Raw genomic sequence first — 19,272 nt, 5'->3', positions numbered from 1 at the left:
ATATTCAACTAAAGAGTGCATTCTTTTATTAAATATTTAAAATAAAATAAAATTTTTAAGTTTTAACTCTTTAAATATTTTTTTAAGAGTGTAGATATTTTTTTTTTTTACTGAAGATAGAGAAATTTAAACTCGTAACTTCTTAGATGAGTATGAAAAAATTATAATTCCTTGGTACTTTAAAGATATTGATTAAAAGAATCAAAATAGAGATTTTTTATTTTTCAAAAAGACATTATTCATTCTTTTTAAATTAATTGTCTTCTTTAATCGAATATATTGATTAAAATAATCAGTAAATTTTCTTAAATATTTACAAATTTGAAGGTAAAACGTAAAAGACAAATTATTGCTATGATCACAATGTATTTTTTCTCTATGATCATGAATTCATGATATTAACTAATATTTTATTTTCAATAAATATTTAAAAGGTATGCTATAAATTAATTAATGAGTTATTGAAATATAAAAAATACAATTAATTTGATATAAAAAACAAAATTAGGAAGAGACACTTATCATTAGAGAACAAATAAAGTATCAATGTATTAAATGTATTGCAAACTAACAAAAATTGGTTAATAGTTAAAAGGAAAATTCTATGGTGCTGTAAGATAAAAGTTTTAATACCTAGAGTTAGACACGTATCACGATGCTGGGTTGAATGCGTATCACGATGCTGGGTTGGACGCGTATCAAATGTATTACAAACGAACAAATAGGTATATTGCAGTGTCATGATATTGGGTTGGACGCGTATCCAAGACATAAATTGATTATTATACCTAGTTGCACGATGTGACAGCATGAACAAAAACAGACCCCACAATGAAAATTACTTGTTAGAAAGTCAGAAAAATTAGTTCAAGTTATACTGGTCATTATAAACTTATAGTTTGTTAATGAGGCAAGTGAAAATAAATTTAATAATAATATCTCTAGTTTTTTTTTTTTTGTCGAAATTCAGGTCAAGTAGAAGCTGAACCAAGTCCAAATACAAATGAAATTAAGAGAGTGAGACAGAAAATTCAAACACATAATTCTTCCTGATACAAAAAAAAAAACATAACTCCTAATTTCTACCCATCTTCCCCACATACTTCCTGATACAAAAAAAAAAAAATATATATATATATATATATATATATATATATATATGATGGTTTCAGTGGCTAAGAGAAGGGGGGTTGAATCTTAGCCCCTTTTTGTTTGTTAACACTTGATGGATTCAGAGGAGACTTTTTCGTTTTTAGCTCGTCCCTAGCCACGAGACATTTTCATTTTGTCTCGTCACTTGGCACGAGACATTTTTGGTTTTTGCTCCTGTGCAGTAGAAAACAGAAGTGGGGTAGGAGAGGAAGAAAATTACACCAAGATATATCCTGGTTCGGCTGCTAAGTACAGTGCAGCCTACATCCAGTCTCCATCACAACAATGATGGAATTTCACTATAATCAAACAGATTACAACTTGTAAAGTGCTAACCCAACTTACAAGGGGATTCCCACAGAATCATGAAACACAACATAGATGAACAAAGGAACTCTAAGACATCTATGGCTTTTTTCTTTTAATTTTGCACTCTCTGCCTTTTTCCGCTCTATGGCTTTTTCATTACAAACCTCACTGTTTGCCTTTTACCATGAGACTCAAGACATGACAAAATTAAACAGAAAAATACAAAACTGAATACATTGAAGGAGAAGAGAAAACTGTTAGCTCAGGTAGCTCTGAGAACTCTGTGCCTTGCACTCTCAAATTTTCTCCTTGCTTCAAACAGTGGCTGTCCACCCTTAATATAGAAGAGGGGAGCCTCCACTTATTGAAGCCAAAACTGAACCAACTTCTTCTTCCTTCAACAAAACCGGTTCGGCCACATAGAGAGAGAAGAGATAACCATGCATTAACCAACATGCAATTACCTCTAGTCCTTTCTTGATCATCACCCTTCATCAATCCGAGCTCTCCATCCTTGGCTTGCTCTCCAAGATGGAATTCTGGCCCTTGATGCTTCATGATGATGATGACTTCATCTGCTTCAATCTCTGCCTTCAACCATCACTTCGCCACTCTAGCTACTTCCTGTGGTGGTTGAGCAGAATCGAAGACAAGCCATGCTTCAAGAATCTCCTCCAGCTGGCCGAATCTTCTTCTTCCATTTTGAGCATGAAAGACTCAAGATAACCTCACCAAATCTAACCACATTTGGTGAATATCTTAGCCACAGCTCATTTTTATTTTAGTATGTTTTCTTGCCATCATTGTGATGGTCTTTAGGCTTGCTTTCTCTTCATCTCGGTAGCTTACTTTTGCTTCCATGGCTGCCAATATTTTCTGAGTAAAGACCGAAGAGAGAAAGAGTTGTGAGAGAGAAGAAAGAGAAAATATTCAATGGGTTTGAACAATAATCAATGAACAAAGAGAGAGAATGTAAAAGTTAATTCAAGTTTCCCACTTCCCTTTGTTGAGTAGCGTGTAGTGTCATAATAGCTATCAAATCAATCTTCTCTCTCTTTCTTATGTTTCCAATGTATTAATTAAATTTGAAATCCTTCAAAATAATGAAGTGGAATCCGTTGGAAGCATTTAGGCATTTCATTTGCTTCATGGATTCGAATAAGGCATGGAAACATTCATCAACATTGGGCTTGGTAGCAACAATATTTGATCTTGGCCCATTAATAACATTTGCTTTCCTGATAAAATTTGGAACATGCATAAAGCAAGTGGAAAGCATGTAACCCACTTGGGCTTAGAGCAGAAAATTATTTGGGCCCAAGTAACATTAAAACAGCCACATTTATTTTTGTTATTAAAACCAAGGCTGAGTGTAAATTGGGCTTAGCACAATACATTTGTTTCCGGCCCATGATTAAACCTGCAGCAAAATTATAATCATCAATGTATTGAATAAAAATTCAGATCAAATAATTTTGCAATTAATTAATTTTAATAATGTTTAGTCATCACACATATTAATTTAGAGTTTTCCAAACTCATCAATCTCCCCCTTGATGACAAACAATATTAAAATTGAAATGGAAAGAAATTTAAAATTGAGTAAGAGTACTCCCTTTAAATTTGTATTTCTCCCCCTTTCAAATTGTCACATTGCTCCCCCTTAATATATGCTGTTTTTACCAAGGGAAGCATTAACCTGTAACAATTTTAATCAAGCTTCAAATAACAATGTTATTTAGCATATTTATTACATGATGCTAAATGCTTGATTTATGAGCAGAGTTGGATGATAATCAAAACTCATTAGTTATCAATAATTTGATTTTCTGCTCAAACATACACATATCAACAGAACACAAACCAGTGTTGTTCAGAAAATTTCCAAATATTTTCCAGTCCAGATATCAGAGCAATGTCATTCAAAATAAGGAAAATATTTTTGAAACACATAATAGCACATCAAAGCATGGCAGATGTTAGATAACACAGTTTAAAGGAACTGCCAAAAATAAATTTTCAAACCAACAAGTTTGTCAAATATGAACCATCAGCCAGGCATCACCATAAATCAAACACCAAATGCAGTTCATACATCAAGGATCATAATAGAACAAATGCATTCTTTGAACAAGGATAGTCATGAATTTTCAATTTGAAAATTTCAACCCTTGTCCCCTGTTTTTCCAGCCCCTGTTTTATTCCAATTTCAATTTTGGAATCTAAATTTCCTCCCCCTTTTGGCATCAAGGGGCATAAAAACCTGCAACAAGAGACATGAGCAATACATAATATTTATAACAAAGCAGTAATTGTTCAGAGTATCATACGGCAGGGAGTATCAAGTCATGCCTTTACAAAAAACAAAAGAAGGATTGAGCCTATTGTTGCCAATATCAAATAAAAGTAGAGGAATAGTCACTAATTATCAGAAACATTGAACTCAGAACCAGAATCATCTTCAGAATCTCCTGTTCCCATTTCATCATCAAAGGTTTGAATCATGAAACCGACCCTTTCATAGCACTTCGTCCAGGCTTTCTCATTTGCATATGCCAATTTTCGGGCAGCCTTGCTTGACTTTAGCATCAATTTGGACATATTGCGGAATTCACTGAGAGCCTCCCTGATGGATGCCGTGACCTTTGAGGGTTCAGGGTGGCTTTCCAAATCGCTTAGAGAAGGTTCGGAGGCAACAGACTGCTTGCTTTTCTTGTTCGAAACTCCTCCTCCTTTAATCTGTGACACTTTGTTCTCAACAGATTCATTAGACAAATCAACCTTAAAATATTCGAATATACATGTAAGAAACATGCCGTAAGGAAGATTAGCCTTTTTTGTGCTTCTTACTGCTTCCCACATATGACGTGTCATAATATAAGCAAATGAAATTGGAGTGGAAGTAATAAGAGCAAAGAGGATGATAGAGTCAGAAACTGTTACTCTATGATGAGAACCACTTTGAGGAGTGATGATATGAGTGATGATACGGTGTAACAGAGAGTTCTCTGGGCCGAGGGATTTGTGAGTTGGGATTAATCCATCAAGCCCGGACGGGTTGGCACAGATGTGTCGCATTACAGTTTGTTGAGTAACTCCCACTTGATCATCCCATTTATCAACCATATAAACCTTTGGTCCCTCATCTTCATACCCAAGGGCAGCACCAATGGTTTGAGGAGTGAGTGTTATGTAAACACGCTTGACATAAGAGTGGATTGACCCACCAATCAAGCGCATGTTTGCATAAAATTCCCGGACCAGCCCCGGGTATACCAATTTCTGAATGTGAGTCAGAGGAGTCCATTTCAGAGCATCAAACAGAGACGAAAAGTTCATTCCTTTGGTGGCAAGATTTGGAAGGTTCACCAAGTAAGAGGGGCAGAGATTGCGCTGCAGAAGAACATCTTTGTGAAATTCATAGAATGCACATGAGTGGAAGCGAGAAGGATCAAAATGTGAATGAGTTTTGTGGAATTTGTTTTTGAACTCTAGAGATTCCAGATTGGGGGGTTCGCTTGTGTCATGCAGAGCAAAGGTTTTCTGTTTCTTTTGGGAGCTTTTTGCATGAGGGGTAGTTCTTTTTGGTGGTGATGGAGGTGGAGTAGTATGTGATGTTTCTTCATCTTCTTCAACACTTGGTTGCTTGTTCTTCCCTGTCTTGCCTCTCCCTGAAGTTTTCTGAGCAATAACCTTTCGGCGCATGGTTTCGGTTTTCTTGGAGGGAGGTGACTGAGTAGAGGATGAGGTAGAATGGAGATGGATATGTGTATGGGTTGGAGGTGATGAGAAAGGTGGGTTTTTTGGAATGGGGGTTCGGCTACTTCGCCTAACAGCGGTTTTCTTTTTCATGGTGGATGAATGAGGGGTTGAATATGAAGGGGTGAGGGCCGAATGAGAGGAGGATGAAAGGAGGTTAGAGGTGCAATAAATGAGGATTGGAGAGAGATGATGGGAGGTTAATGACCATAATGGCACGGTTATTATCCAAATGGGAGTTTCAAAAAGTGATAAAGAGGGAGTTTTTCCTTGAATCAAGGGATTTAGTTGGAAGGAAAAGATATGATTTGACAACATGTATCTTCCAACTAGATTTGAAAAGACAATCTAAGAGATTTTGTGATTTTTATTTTTCAAGGAATAACTAACTAAACTGCCATGGTGGGGTCAGAATTTATTAGGTGGGGCCCAGGAGAATTTAAATTTGTGTTGCCTCCCCCTTGAACAGAGCTCCTCTATCAAGCTTGCGTTTTTATCTTGTCCAAACCTACGAGCAAAACTGAACAGAGTCACATATTCACAAATTTTCAATGAAACTTAAATCAAACATTCCCAAACTTTTTCTTAAGGTGCAGAATCTGTCTTCACAGAGAGGTTTTGTAAAAATATCAGCAATTTGGTCTTCAGATTTTACAAATTGAATATCAATAGTACCCTTTTGCACATGTTCCCTAATAAAATGATATTTTATCTCAATGTGCTTTGTTCTTGAGTGCAGAACAGGATTCTTTGAAATGTTTATGGCACTCATATTGTCACAAAATAAAGGAATACTATTGATTTTTAATTTGTAATCTTCTAATTGTGTTTTTAACCAAATTAATTGAGTGCAACATGCAGATGCGGAAATGTATTCAGCTTCAGCTGTGGATAGAGCCACTGTGGCTTGTTTCTTGCTTGACCACATGTTGAGTGAGCTTCCAAGGAAGCAACACATGCCGGACGTGCTTCTTCTATCCACTCTATCTCCCGCATAATCTGCATCACAAAACCCTACTGCACAAAATTCATCAGATTTAGGATACCACAAGCCATAATCACAAGTTCCCTTAATGTATCTAATGATGCGTTTAACAGCCGTAAGATGGGATTCTTTTGGGTGAGATTGAAATCTTGAACATACACCCACACTTTGAACAATATCCGGTCTAGAGGAGGTAAGGTACATGAGTGAACCTATCATTCCTCTATACCTTGTTTCATCCACATCTTGACCATCATCATCCTTTTCAAGTTTTGTGTTGGGATGCATTGGTGTACTCATTGCTTTGGAATTTTCTAGGCCAAACTTTTTGATAAGTTCTTTTGCATACTTTCCTTGGTAAATAAAAGTACCACTAGGAGTTTGTTTAATTTGGAGGCCAAGAAAGAAGGTAAGCTCTCCCATTAAACTCATTTCAAACTCACTAGTCATGAGTTTTCCAAACTCTTCACACAAGGAAATGTTGGCCGATCCAAATACAATGTCATCAACATAAACTTGAACAAGAAGTATGTCATCATTAGATGCTTTAATAAATAAAGTAGTGTCGGTGGTACCCCTTTGAAATTGATTTTCCAACAAGAAGGCACTAAGCCTTTCATACCAAGCTCTTGGAGCTTGTCTAAGACCATAAAGAGCCTTAGTTAATTTGAAAACATGATTTGGAAACTCCTTTTGTTCAAAACCGGGGGGTTGTGCCACATACACTTCTCTATCAATAAAGCCATTAAGGAAAGCACACTTAACATCCATTTGAAACATTTTGAAACCTTTATGGGCGGCATAGGCAAGAAGCAATCTAATTGCTTCCATTCTAGCTACCGGAGCAAAAGACTCATCAAAATCTATACCCTCTTCTTGATCGTAACCTTGGGCCACTAATCTAGCCTTGTTACGAACAACTTGTCCATCCTCACCAAGTTTATTTTTAAATACCCACTTAGTACCAGTAACTTTCTTACCATCCGGATGAGGTACTAGTGTCCAAACCTCATTCTTGTCAAATTGAGCAAGCTCTTCTTGCATTGCTTTAACCCATGATGGATCCTCAAGAGCTTGTTTGACATTGTTGGGCTCTATTTGTGACAAGAGAGCAAGATTGCTAGGTTCGGTTTGCCTTTTGGTGGAGGATCTTGTAGTTACGCCATGAGAAGGATCACCAATGATGAAATCATGAGGGTAACCTCTCATAGACTTCCATTCTCTAGGCTTTCGGACAGGTGTAGAGCTTTGATTAACTTCTGGTTGTCTCACTGTTTCAGTTGCTCGTGCCTGTTCAGGAGACAAAATGGAAATGTCTCCTCCAATCTGACGAGACAAAACCGGACTGACAGATTCTTCAATTTGAACAGATTTGGGATTTTCTTTACTTGTTCCAGCCTCTTCACAATCTGAATCAATATCCTTCACAATACTGGGAATTAAGTTAGTATCACAAAAGGTAACATGTATGGATTCCTCTATTGTCCTATGCTCCTTGAGATAAACTCTATAGGCCTTGCTTGTGGTGGAATATCCAACAAACATTCCTTCATAGGATTTTGGATCAAACTTTCCAAGGTTTTCTTTATTATTAAGCACAAAACATTTGCATCCAAAAACATGAAAATACTTAAGATTTGGAGGGGTTCCTTTCCATAGCTCATAAGGTGTTTTCTTTAACCCTTTTCTAATGATTGTTCTATTCAAAATATAACATGCTGTGTTCACAGCTTCAGCCCATAAGAATTTAGGAATTTCACTCTCACACAACATAGCCCTAGTCATTTCTTGAAGGCTTCTATTCCTTCTTTCAACCACTCCATTTTGTTGGGGGGTTCTAGGACATGAAAAATTGTGAGAAATCCCTAAGTCATCACAGAATTTTTCAAAATCTTGATTTTCAAATTCTCTTCCATGATCACTTCTTAAATGGGCAATTTTCAAATCCTTTTCATTTTGAATTTTCTTACAAAGGGTGGAAAAAGCATAAAAGGCATCATTCTTATGAGCAAGGAAAAGTACCCAACCAAATCTAGAGTAATCATCTACCACCACAAGACCATAATGTTTACCTCCTAAACTTTGAGTTCTAGTAGGACCAAAAAGATCAATATGTAACATTTCCAATGGCCGTTTGGTTGATATTCCATCTTTTGATTTAAAAGAGGATTTTACTTGTTTGCCCAATTGACAAGCGTCACAAGTAAGATCCTTATCAAACTTGATGTTTGGAATCCCTCTAACCAAATTTCTTTTAACTAGCTTAGAGATTTGATACATGCTAGCATGTCCCAACTTTCTATGCCAAAGCCATTTTTCAGATTCAAAAGATGTGAAGCATGTTACATTTTGTTCCTTTAAATCCTCAAGAGTTAATCCATACACATTGTTGCATCTTTTAGCTTCAAAAAGAACATTCCCAGTTTTTTCACACACAACTAAACAAACAGATTTCTTAAAAATAACTTCAAAACCCAAATCACAAAGTTGACTAACACTAAGCAAATTATGTTTCAAGCCATGTACAAGGAGAACATCATTTATACAAGAAGAAAAGTTTTTACCAACTTTCCCAACAGCCACAATTTTTCCTTTTGCATCATCACCGAAAGTGACAAGTCCTCCATCATAGTCATCAAGCTTTATGAAGAAGGTTGCCTTTCCGGTCATATGCCTAGAGCATCCGCTGTCCATATACCACACATTTTCCTTCCTTTTGGATGCTAGGCACACCTACAAAACAATGCTTAAGTAACCTTAGGTATCCAAATCTTTTTGGATCCTTTTACGTTAAACCATCTTCTATGTCCTAAGCCATTGTAATCAAAAACAATTTTATAAACTTTGTCACCAACCATTCTTTCACCGAAAAAGCATTGAATGGGAAAGTGTCCATTCCGATTGCATAGTCTACAAAACCTTGGAGTTGCCTTTTTGTTAAAGTAGGTGGGATCTTGAAATCTTGTGTCATTAGAAGATGAAGCAATATTTTCAAAATGTGAATTTTCAGATTTATGAAACCCCAACCCAGCCTTATCATAAAGAGGTTTTTGACTAGCCAAGATGTGATTTAAACTTTCAGAACTTTGTGTAAATTTGGCCAAGTCTTCCTCAAGTCTTTTAACCTTTTTAAGCAACTCTTCATTTTGTTTAAAACAGTCCACATATGCAAGAACACAATGGTTACTTTCACAGCTCCTAACTTGGGCTCTTAACTGTTTATTTTCTTCAACAAGATCACACGCAGTTTCGGCCTCTCTCACTTTTTCTTTTAGAAAACTGTTTTCGGCCTTAAGAATGGTAATTTGCTGTTCAAGTTCTTGATTTTCCAGCAGAAAACATCTTATTTTTTCAGAAAGGTGGTCTATCATAAGATGGAGATCTTCAGTATTAGGGTTATGAAAGACTACCTGATCTATGTGGTCTGCCATGAGACATGTTTGTGACTTGGTCTCGGTTTCTTCATCATCATCATTAGAATCATTCTCCAAGTCTTCCCATGTGGCCATCAGTCCTTTCTTCTTTCCCTTTTTTGGCTTTTCCTCCTTCTTCAGCTTGGGACAATCAGATTTGAAATGCCCCATTTCCTTGCAATTGTAGCAAGTTACCTTGCTGAGGTCTTTCTTCACTTTCCTTGTGCTGCTGCCTTTGCCTCTGAGCTTAGCCATTTTCCTGAATTTTTTTGCAAATAAAACAAACTCATTTTCAGAAGAGTTATCACTGGATTCATCATCCAGGGGGTTAGTCACAGAAGAAAATGCAATTCCTTTCTTTTTTGTATCCTTTTTTAAATAGGTATTTTCAAAAGCAAGAAGATTTCCTCTCAAATCATCAAGAGTCATAGAGTCTAAGCTACTGCTCTCAGAAATAATTAAGGCTTTAGTTTCCCACTCTTTTGTGAGACATCTCAACACTCTTCTCACTAGCACAGAATCAGAATGTGTAATTCCCAGAGCATCTAAGCCAACAATGATAGCATTGAAACGTTCAAACATTTCATCAATGGACTCTCCTTCCTTCATTGCAAACGTTTCATATTCTCTGTTTAGCATATCTGCCCGAGTCTTCTTGACAATGGTGGTTCCTTCATGGGTGATTTGCAATTTGTCCCAGATTTCCTTTGCCGTTGTGCATCTTGATACCCGTCGGTACTCCTCAAAGCTGATAGCACAATTGAGCAGATTTATTGCCTTGGCATTTAACTCCACCTTCTTCCTATCTTCCTCGGTCCATCTTGCTTCTGGTTTGATAGAAACAACTCCTTCTGCACTTGTGGTAGTTGGAAATTTAGGCCCTTCGAGGATAATCTTCCAAAGTCTGTAATCCACTGCTTGTACGAATATCTTCATCCTCTCCTTCCAATAGGTATAGTTTTTCCCATTGAAAAGAGGGGGTCTGTTGCTTGATTGTCCTTCAGTTAGATTATAAGACACCACATTTGCGCCACTGTTTTCTGCCATGAGGATCTTTACTCCAAGCTGCAAAGCTTGATCTCTTTGAGACCAAGCTCTGATACCAATTGATGGTTTCAGTGGCTAAGAGAAGGGGGGGTTGAATCTTAGCCCCTTTTTGTTTGTTAACACTTGATGGATTCAGAGGAGACTTTTTCGTTTTTAGCTCGTCCCTAGCCACGAGACATTTTCATTTTGTCTCGTCACTTGGCACGAGACATTTTTGGTTTTTGCTCCTGTGCAGTAGAAAACAGAAGTGGGGTAGGAGAGGAAGAAAATTACACCAAGATATATCCTGGTTCGGCTGCTAAGTACAGTGCAGCCTACATCCAGTCTCCATCACAACAATGATGGAATTTCACTATAATCAAACAGATTACAACTTGTAAAGTGCTAACCCAACTTACAAGGGGATTCCCACAGAATCATGAAACACAACATAGATGAACAAAGGAACTCTAAGACATCTATGGCTTTTTTCTTTTAATTTTGCACTCTCTGCCTTTTTCCGCTCTATGGCTTTTTCATTACAAACCTCACTGTTTGCCTTTTACCATGAGACTCAAGACATGACAAAATTAAACAGAAAAATACAAAACTGAATACATTGAAGGAGAAGAGAAAACTGTTAGCTCAGGTAGCTCTGAGAACTCTGTGCCTTGCACTCTCAAATTTTCTCCTTGCTTCAAACAGTGGCTGTCCACCCTTAATATAGAAGAGGGGAGCCTCCACTTATTGAAGCCAAAACTGAACCAACTTCTTCTTCCTTCAACAAAACCGGTTCGGCCACATAGAGAGAGAAGAGATAACCATGCATTAACCAACATGCAATTACCTCTAGTCCTTTCTTGATCATCACCCTTCATCAATCCGAGCTCTCCATCCTTGGCTTGCTCTCCAAGATGGAATTCTGGCCCTTGATGCTTCATGATGATGATGACTTCATCTGCTTCAATCTCTGCCTTCAACCATCACTTCGCCACTCTAGCTACTTCCTGTGGTGGTTGAGCAGAATCGAAGACAAGCCATGCTTCAAGAATCTCCTCCAGCTGGCCGAATCTTCTTCTTCCATTTTGAGCATGAAAGACTCAAGATAACCTCACCAAATCTAACCACATTTGGTGAATATCTTAGCCACAGCTCATTTTTATTTTAGTATGTTTTCTTGCCATCATTGTGATGGTCTTTAGGCTTGCTTTCTCTTCATCTCGGTAGCTTACTTTTGCTTCCATGGCTGCCAATATTTTCTGAGTAAAGACCGAAGAGAGAAAGAGTTGTGAGAGAGAAGAAAGAGAAAATATTCAATGGGTTTGAACAATAATCAATGAACAAAGAGAGAGAATGTAAAAGTTAATTCAAGTTTCCCACTTCCCTTTGTTGAGTAGCGTGTAGTGTCATAATAGCTATCAAATCAATCTTCTCTCTCTTTCTTATGTTTCCAATGTATTAATTAAATTTGAAATCCTTCAAAATAATGAAGTGGAATCCGTTGGAAGCATTTAGGCATTTCATTTGCTTCATGGATTCGAATAAGGCATGGAAACATTCATCAACATTGGGCTTGGTAGCAACAATATTTGATCTTGGCCCATTAATAACATTTGCTTTCCTGATAAAATTTGGAACATGCATAAAGCAAGTGGAAAGCATGTAACCCACTTGGGCTTAGAGCAGAAAATTATTTGGGCCCAAGTAACATTAAAACAGCCACATTTATTTTTGTTATTAAAACCAAGGCTGAGTGTAAATTGGGCTTAGCACAATACATTTGTTTCCGGCCCATGATTAAACCTGCAGCAAAATTATAATCATCAATGTATTGAATAAAAATTCAGATCAAATAATTTTGCAATTAATTAATTTTAATAATGTTTAGTCATCACACATATTAATTTAGAGTTTTCCAAACTCATCAATATATAACTCCTAATTTCTACCCTATCTTCCCCACATATCTCATCTACTTCTGTTGAGAATGATCTCCTCGACACTATGTGAGTCCCATACTACCAACTTAATCAGAGTGCAGAGGCTGCAATTTTGTCACCAAGCACGAATTATGGCCCTGGTTTCATGCTTCTTGCGGCGTCTGCTGTCCTCCTCTTTTCGATTTACATGCTCACAATTCTGGCTCCTTGAGGCCATGTTGTTTTGGGTGAAGTTGTGTTGTGATTTTTATTACGAATTGTCAAAATCTATTATAGCATTGTCATGTAATTGAGAAATTTAAGGGTATTAATTTTCATGCGTAGTATTTATTAATAATGAGATAGATGTTGATGGTAGTGAGATTTTTGTTATTCAAATGGCTTAATGAGTTAGGATTTTGTTGTAGAAATATGTTTTATCTATTTTGTTCAAATAGCAATTATATAAACTAATTAGACAGTAACAAGAGACTTGATAATCATGGTGTTAGTTTGGGTGGTATTATGCCCTGAAAATATAGGCCATGTAATATTATCATTTAAAATTAGTTGTAGTTGTTGCAGTACATGGTGTGTAGAGTAGTAGTAAATTTTTTTTTGGCATTAGAATTTGATGGTATGTTCATGCTTATTGATTTAGGAGAGCTAAAGAAACAACGATTCATGCATTAATGACTGTTTGAGCAATGATTTAAGATGATGAAATTAACAACAGATCACGATCGATTAGTTAGATTAGTGATTAAAAGATTTTGTTTATAAATTGATGTGAGTATGGTTAGTGAATAAGGATGTGGGATTTATTTTATTTTATTTTTTTAAAAATTATTGAATTTTCTACTGCTTTTTTTTAGGGGTTACCTATTGCATGAGTTTGATGTAGTTACAATTATTTTTTAAAAAAAAGGCCAAACATCTTATCAGCGGCCATCATACCAAAACCAAGATCTACCACCATTCAAAAAAAAAAAAAACAAAAACAAAAACTATTATTAAATTAATTTTTTCAGTGCGTCATTAGCATTAGTATTAGAATTACTAAATTTTAATGATCTACATAAATGAAATTTATTATTGTTACTGGTTCACTGTAAACAAGTACTCTGAAATTGTGGATCCCGTCTCTATATATACTGTTACCACATGCAATGAAATATAAAAAAAATGATGAAGTCAAGACAGGCATTCACTATAAGATGATGACACGGTTGTTCAGTAGATGTTGAAAGTTTTGCCTTTTAGTACCATAGAATCTCCCTAGCTAAAATAAATTTTAAAAGATTGTTTATCTTCAATTTAATCCTTAAAATATTAAATATCTCAAATTAATTGTTCTATTAGTTAGACTATAGTACTTGTTTGAGTGCGATTATCTTGATAAAAAAAAAATTTTTCGATGAAAAATATCTTTTTTATTTTTGGGATAAGTATTGTTTTGGTCCCTAATGTTAAAGGTCAGAATCGAAACCGTTTCCAACGTAATTTTTTATTTAGAATTATCCTTAATTTTTTTCATATTAAAATCGTTCTTTTTAATAAAAATTTTTATTTTATTACTAAATTACCTTTATTAATAAAAAATTATAAAATTAAAAAAAAAAAAGAAAACACGCGAGGGGGCAAGGAAAAAGGGAAAAGGGGAAGGGCGTGAGGCAATGGGGGAAGGAAAAGGGGAAGGGAGAGGGGGAAGGGGGAAGGGGAACGGGGGAGGGAGGACGGCGCCGGCAAAGGGGGAGCTTTCTGCTTCTGCTTGAGCCTCAGCTTCTGCTTCTGTGACTGCTGCGTCACCGGGAAGGGGAGCCCGACGTGAGGAGGGCGGCACGCGAAGGAGAGAGAGGGATCTGAGGCTGAGTTGGGTTCCTACCACCGCCAATCTGCCCAACCGTCGTCGCTCCGTCATCCACGAGCTGCCGGTGGTTCTGCTTCGGCTTCTGCATCTGCTTCTTCTTCTTGCTTCGGCTTCTGCTATTTGCTTTGGCCTCTGCTTTCTGCTTCTACTTCTTGTGCTTCTGTGACTGCTTCTGCTTCTACTTTTAATTCTGATTTTGATTTGTTGTTTTCTTATTTTATTGTTGTTGTGTGTTGATTTGGTTGTTGAATTTGTGTTGATTTGTTAATTTGTTGAATTTCTTATTCCTTGATTTGTTGAATTTGTGTTGATTTTATTGATGTTGTTATTCTTGGTGGTGGAGGTAAAGGTGCTGGTAGTGGTGGAGGGTATTTTTGTCTGAAAAAAGTTAAAAGAACAATTTTAATACGAAAAAAATATTAAGGATGATTCTAAATAAAAAATTACGTTGGGGACGGTTTCAATTCTGACCCTCAACGTTAGGGACCAAAACAATACTTATCCCTTTATTTTTTAACGTGTTTAGCAAATTTCTAGTAGTAAAAGTAAAAGTACTAAAAAAAACATCTTTTTTTATAAGCTACAATTTACATATTTTTTTAAAAGATCTTTTTTTCTTAAAAAAAGATATTTTTTACATAATAAATAAACAAAAAATAATTTTATATTATTATACCCAAACATAATTGATAGATAAAAAGATCTTTTTGCAAGAGATATCCAAACATAAAATTACTTTTACTTTTCCATAAGATCTTTTAAAAAAAAGATAACTCGAAAAAAAAAATCTTTTTTTAGAAGCTTATCTAAACACGCCCTATAACATATTACAAAAAGAAATCTTATGTCATATTTGAAAAAAAAATAAACAAATTATGTGGTGCCTATAATTTTAGTGCCGAACTTTCCTTTTATGGTAAGTTTTAAATATTAAAAAATTATTTATTTTTATATTTTTTAATTTAAATATTAATTTTTATCTCTTTTTAGTAAGTTAGGCAGGTATCCGTATATATAGACAAGATAGCAAGCACCAAAAAAATAATATAAGAATAAAGTGATAACTTAGTTCCTAAAGAATTTCGTATTAGATAAATTAGTCCTTAAGTAATAAAAAGTACAAAATTAGTCCCTTAACTTCCGTCAGACATCGTTAGGCCTTCAGTTAACGCTGTTAGTGATTGATATTAAACGACGTCGTATCAAAGAGGCACAAAATGCTTATGTTTTATAAAAGGTGAGCATTGCTTGTGTTTCTATTTATCTCAGACCTAGACTCGCATAATTACACTTAGGAGTAGAAACAGGCTAGGATAGGCCATACTTTTTTTTTAACATGTTTGATCTGTCTTGTAGTCAATTGGTCTGAGGTTGACCTGCAGTCTATTATAGACTTTTTTTAAAGTATTAAACCTAACATATTATCTAGTTTGGTCTGACCTGAAATCTGTTAAAAGACTTAATAATTTTTTTTATAAAAATAAAAATATTATTTAAAAAAATATTTTTTAATAAAAATATTTATATGCAATATATCATATTTAATATTTATAAAAAATTTTAAACTTTAAAGTATTTAAAATATACAAAATTATTTATAATAAAATATAATAAATTTAAAATATCTCATAATTTTTTAATAACAAAAAAATTATTTATATATTTAATTATGTTTTAACAAGTTCAGACAGCGCTGACAGACTAATAAAACTAGTTAGTCATGGATCTAGCCTATTAACATATTAACATATTATGAGTCTGTACCTATTTTATAACAAGTTAGATTAAACACAGACTAGACTGTAGACCCCTTGACAAACTGCCTGTCTTTTTTTACCTCTAATTACACTCAAAGACACTACGACTTCACTCCAAAACTCAACCATCCATTGTTCATAAAGGCCTACAGTGAGGAAGACGACTTGCTAGAGATTTTTCCAGCGCGCGCAAACTTGTGAGGTTAGTGATTCCAACTTCTTTCAAAGGTTACTATTTCCGCATTGTTGTTAAAATAATAAAAAAATTTGAAATGTTTGTCGGTCATGGTTTGTAAACAGTTGCATTGGTAGTGTAAAATGGAACAATACAGAAAGAATTGTAACAATGGACATGAAAAACATTGTTTATTTAATTGTAATTTTATGCATTTTTTAGATGGATGTGTTTGCAATCCATTCGTTGGGGCTTTTGAGGGGAAACCAAAACTGTAAATGAGTCTGATATGATTATGTATTTCGTGTTAGAAACGGGAGAGGGAGCAATAGGAAAAATGTTTGTATTTAAGTTGTCTATTCGAATTGTCTGGAATGATACAATATAAAAGGGTATTTATAGGTACTAAGAGAATCGTAATAATAAAGACGTAATCTCCTATAATAAATATTCAGATATACTAAATAATACTAATTGACCCTAATTGATCCTAATTATATTCTAACATCACTTGAGTTTGAAACTTATTTAAAACAACGAAATAAAGAGAAAAAAACTGCATAAACTGATAAAATAGATGCAGACGGAGTTGTCTGAAGGAAGCGCAGACGGAACTGCCGCTTGTCTGAAAGAAGCGCAGACGAAACTGCCGCTGCCTGAAAGAAGTGCAGACAGAACTGCCGGAAAGAAGCGTAGATGGAACGGCCGCTTGTCTGAAGGAAGCGCAGACGGAACTCCTGCTTGTCTGAAAGAAGCGCAGACGAAACTGCCACTGTCTGAAAGAAGTGCAGACGGAACTGCCGAAAAGAAGCACAGATGGAACTGCCGCTTGTCTGAAGGAAGCGCAGACGGAACTGCCACAAAAAACGTAGACGGAACTGCCACAAGGAAATACAAATGAAACACAGATGGAACTGCCATAAGAGAACGCAGACGAAACTACCACAAGACAACGCAGACGAAACTGCCGAAAGAGAGCGAAAACTATATGATTTGTTCATGAGAATAGGTAAGCAGCGGATGACAATGGTGTTTGATTCGACTCGGAAAAACACAAGACAAAGAGAACAAGCTAGTTAGTGAGGTGAAAAATTATCAAACGAGTGACAAAAGGTAAGGAAAAATGGCATAGAAAAAAAAAGTGCAAAAACTACGGTGATTTCACCACAAGGAAAATAACATATCCTCTTCAAGGAGAACACCATGGCTTTGATACCAGGTTAGAAACAAGAGACTAAACTAGAGAAAGGATTTGTGTATTATTGAGTGTATTAAAGTTGTCTATTCGAATTGTCTGGAATGATACAATATAAAAGGGTATTTATAGGTACTAAGAGAATTGTAATAATAAAGACGTAATCTCCTATAATAAATATTCACATATACTAAATAATACTAATTGATCCTAATTGATCATAATTATATTCTAACACTTCGAATCAAGGTACCACTTATTATTGCCATTATTCTCTTGTAACAAAAACAGGACATCCATATCATAATCAACTAGTAACTACAATAATTCAGCCAAAACTTCCAACTAAAAATGTCATTGTAATTACAACTAACAACACAAGTAACTCAGAACCAACAATTTCACACTTAGATCTAGCTACACTGACAGTTCTTCTTTCTTTTTCTTCAACTTTGTCCTTCAATTTTTTCATCCTTTCTTCTAATTCCAACAATCTCGCCTGAACCACTTACCTGGCCTTCTCTTCATGATGGTCACCAATAACTTCATCAAACCATTTAAAAAACTTACAGTATCGCAGCTTTTCTTATAAAGAATGAAAAACAGAAAATAATAGATGACAATATATGAACCTAAATGGTAGCTAATCATGTAAAAGTTATTGATTCTTACCCTGTAATATAGGCACCCAAAGAATAATCTGCTCATGTTCTCCCTGGTGCCTAACTTGTAGAGTGTCACATATACATTGCTTGGGGGCAAGAACGATGCTTGATCCCCTTTCCTTCCCACCAACACTTTCACCACTCCAATTTGAGCAATCTGTCGCCCCTCTTCTTCCTCCACTAAAGCTAGAGCTTTCGTTGCTTGATACGAGCTCTGTGGGACAAATTGAGAATTATCATGTGCCAATTGGTATATTAGAAAATAAAAGAAGATTTTGTAAACATGGCTAAATTATTTTGTCAAGGAGATGCATCAAGAATTGGGTAAGACAATGGTTAACGATTATGGAAAGCCAAACTCTTACTATTTACAAGGGGAGTGGATCCTCTCCAGTGGAAAAAAAACTGGATGGTGTCCAGTGTTTAATCTCACCCTTCATTATTTTTCTCTCTTATTTATTTTTGATCCCACTTATAGAATTAAAGGTGACAGATCACACTTTATTCTCTCAAGTGTTAAAAAAAATGGAGAGGATCCATTTCCATTTACAAGTTACATTGAAAATTCTCGTTAGTCAAGTTGAATCAAATAGACATAATTTTCTTAGTATTTATTTTAAGACTTATTTTATATTTATTCTATTTTATTTTATTTTATTTGTTTTAAGCCCAATTATGATTTGGCCCATTTTTATTTCAGCAAACTTATAAGTTAGGGTTTTAAACTTAAGAGGTATAAAATCTCTGAAATCTAGTAGCCACTTTTTTCCTTAATTTTTGATAAATAAAAATTTCTTTAAGTTTCTTTGAGAAAATTAGGTGTGCATAGGAGAGATAGAGTGATTCTCTTAACTGTTGCATCAGGAAATCAAATTGAGGTAGAGAAGTCCCTTTCTTTAAATTTTCATCTTATCCTAGATTCCGTTCCGTATCATTTGATATCAGATTTCGGATATTAAATTCATCTTTATTAATCTATATTTGTTCTTCCTTGACCTTGTTCATAAAAAAATCAACCTAAGTGGTCGCCGTCATTACTGCGTCGTT

General features: G+C 35.3%; 1 protein-coding gene across 1 annotated transcript; it reads right to left on the bottom strand.

The window, feature by feature from the left end:
• Positions 1–8,952: 8,952 nt before the first annotated feature.
• Positions 8,953–10,665, bottom strand: LOC148563032 (uncharacterized). The gene has a single exon (XM_088492060.1). The coding sequence runs from the start codon at positions 10,663–10,665 to the stop codon at positions 8,953–8,955; it is 1,713 nt and encodes a 570-aa protein (XP_088348186.1).
• Between the last annotated feature and the right edge of the window lie 8,607 nt (positions 10,666–19,272).

The sequence above is a fragment of the Arachis ipaensis genome, chromosome B6 (genome assembly GCF_059453495.1).
Source record: "Arachis ipaensis isolate K30076 ecotype BB chromosome B6, ASM5945349v1, whole genome shotgun sequence".
Lineage (NCBI taxonomy): Eukaryota > Viridiplantae > Streptophyta > Magnoliopsida > Fabales > Fabaceae > Arachis > Arachis ipaensis.
The sequence above is the reverse complement of the archived record's forward strand: the minus strand, read 5'-3'. Positions and strand labels throughout refer to the sequence as shown.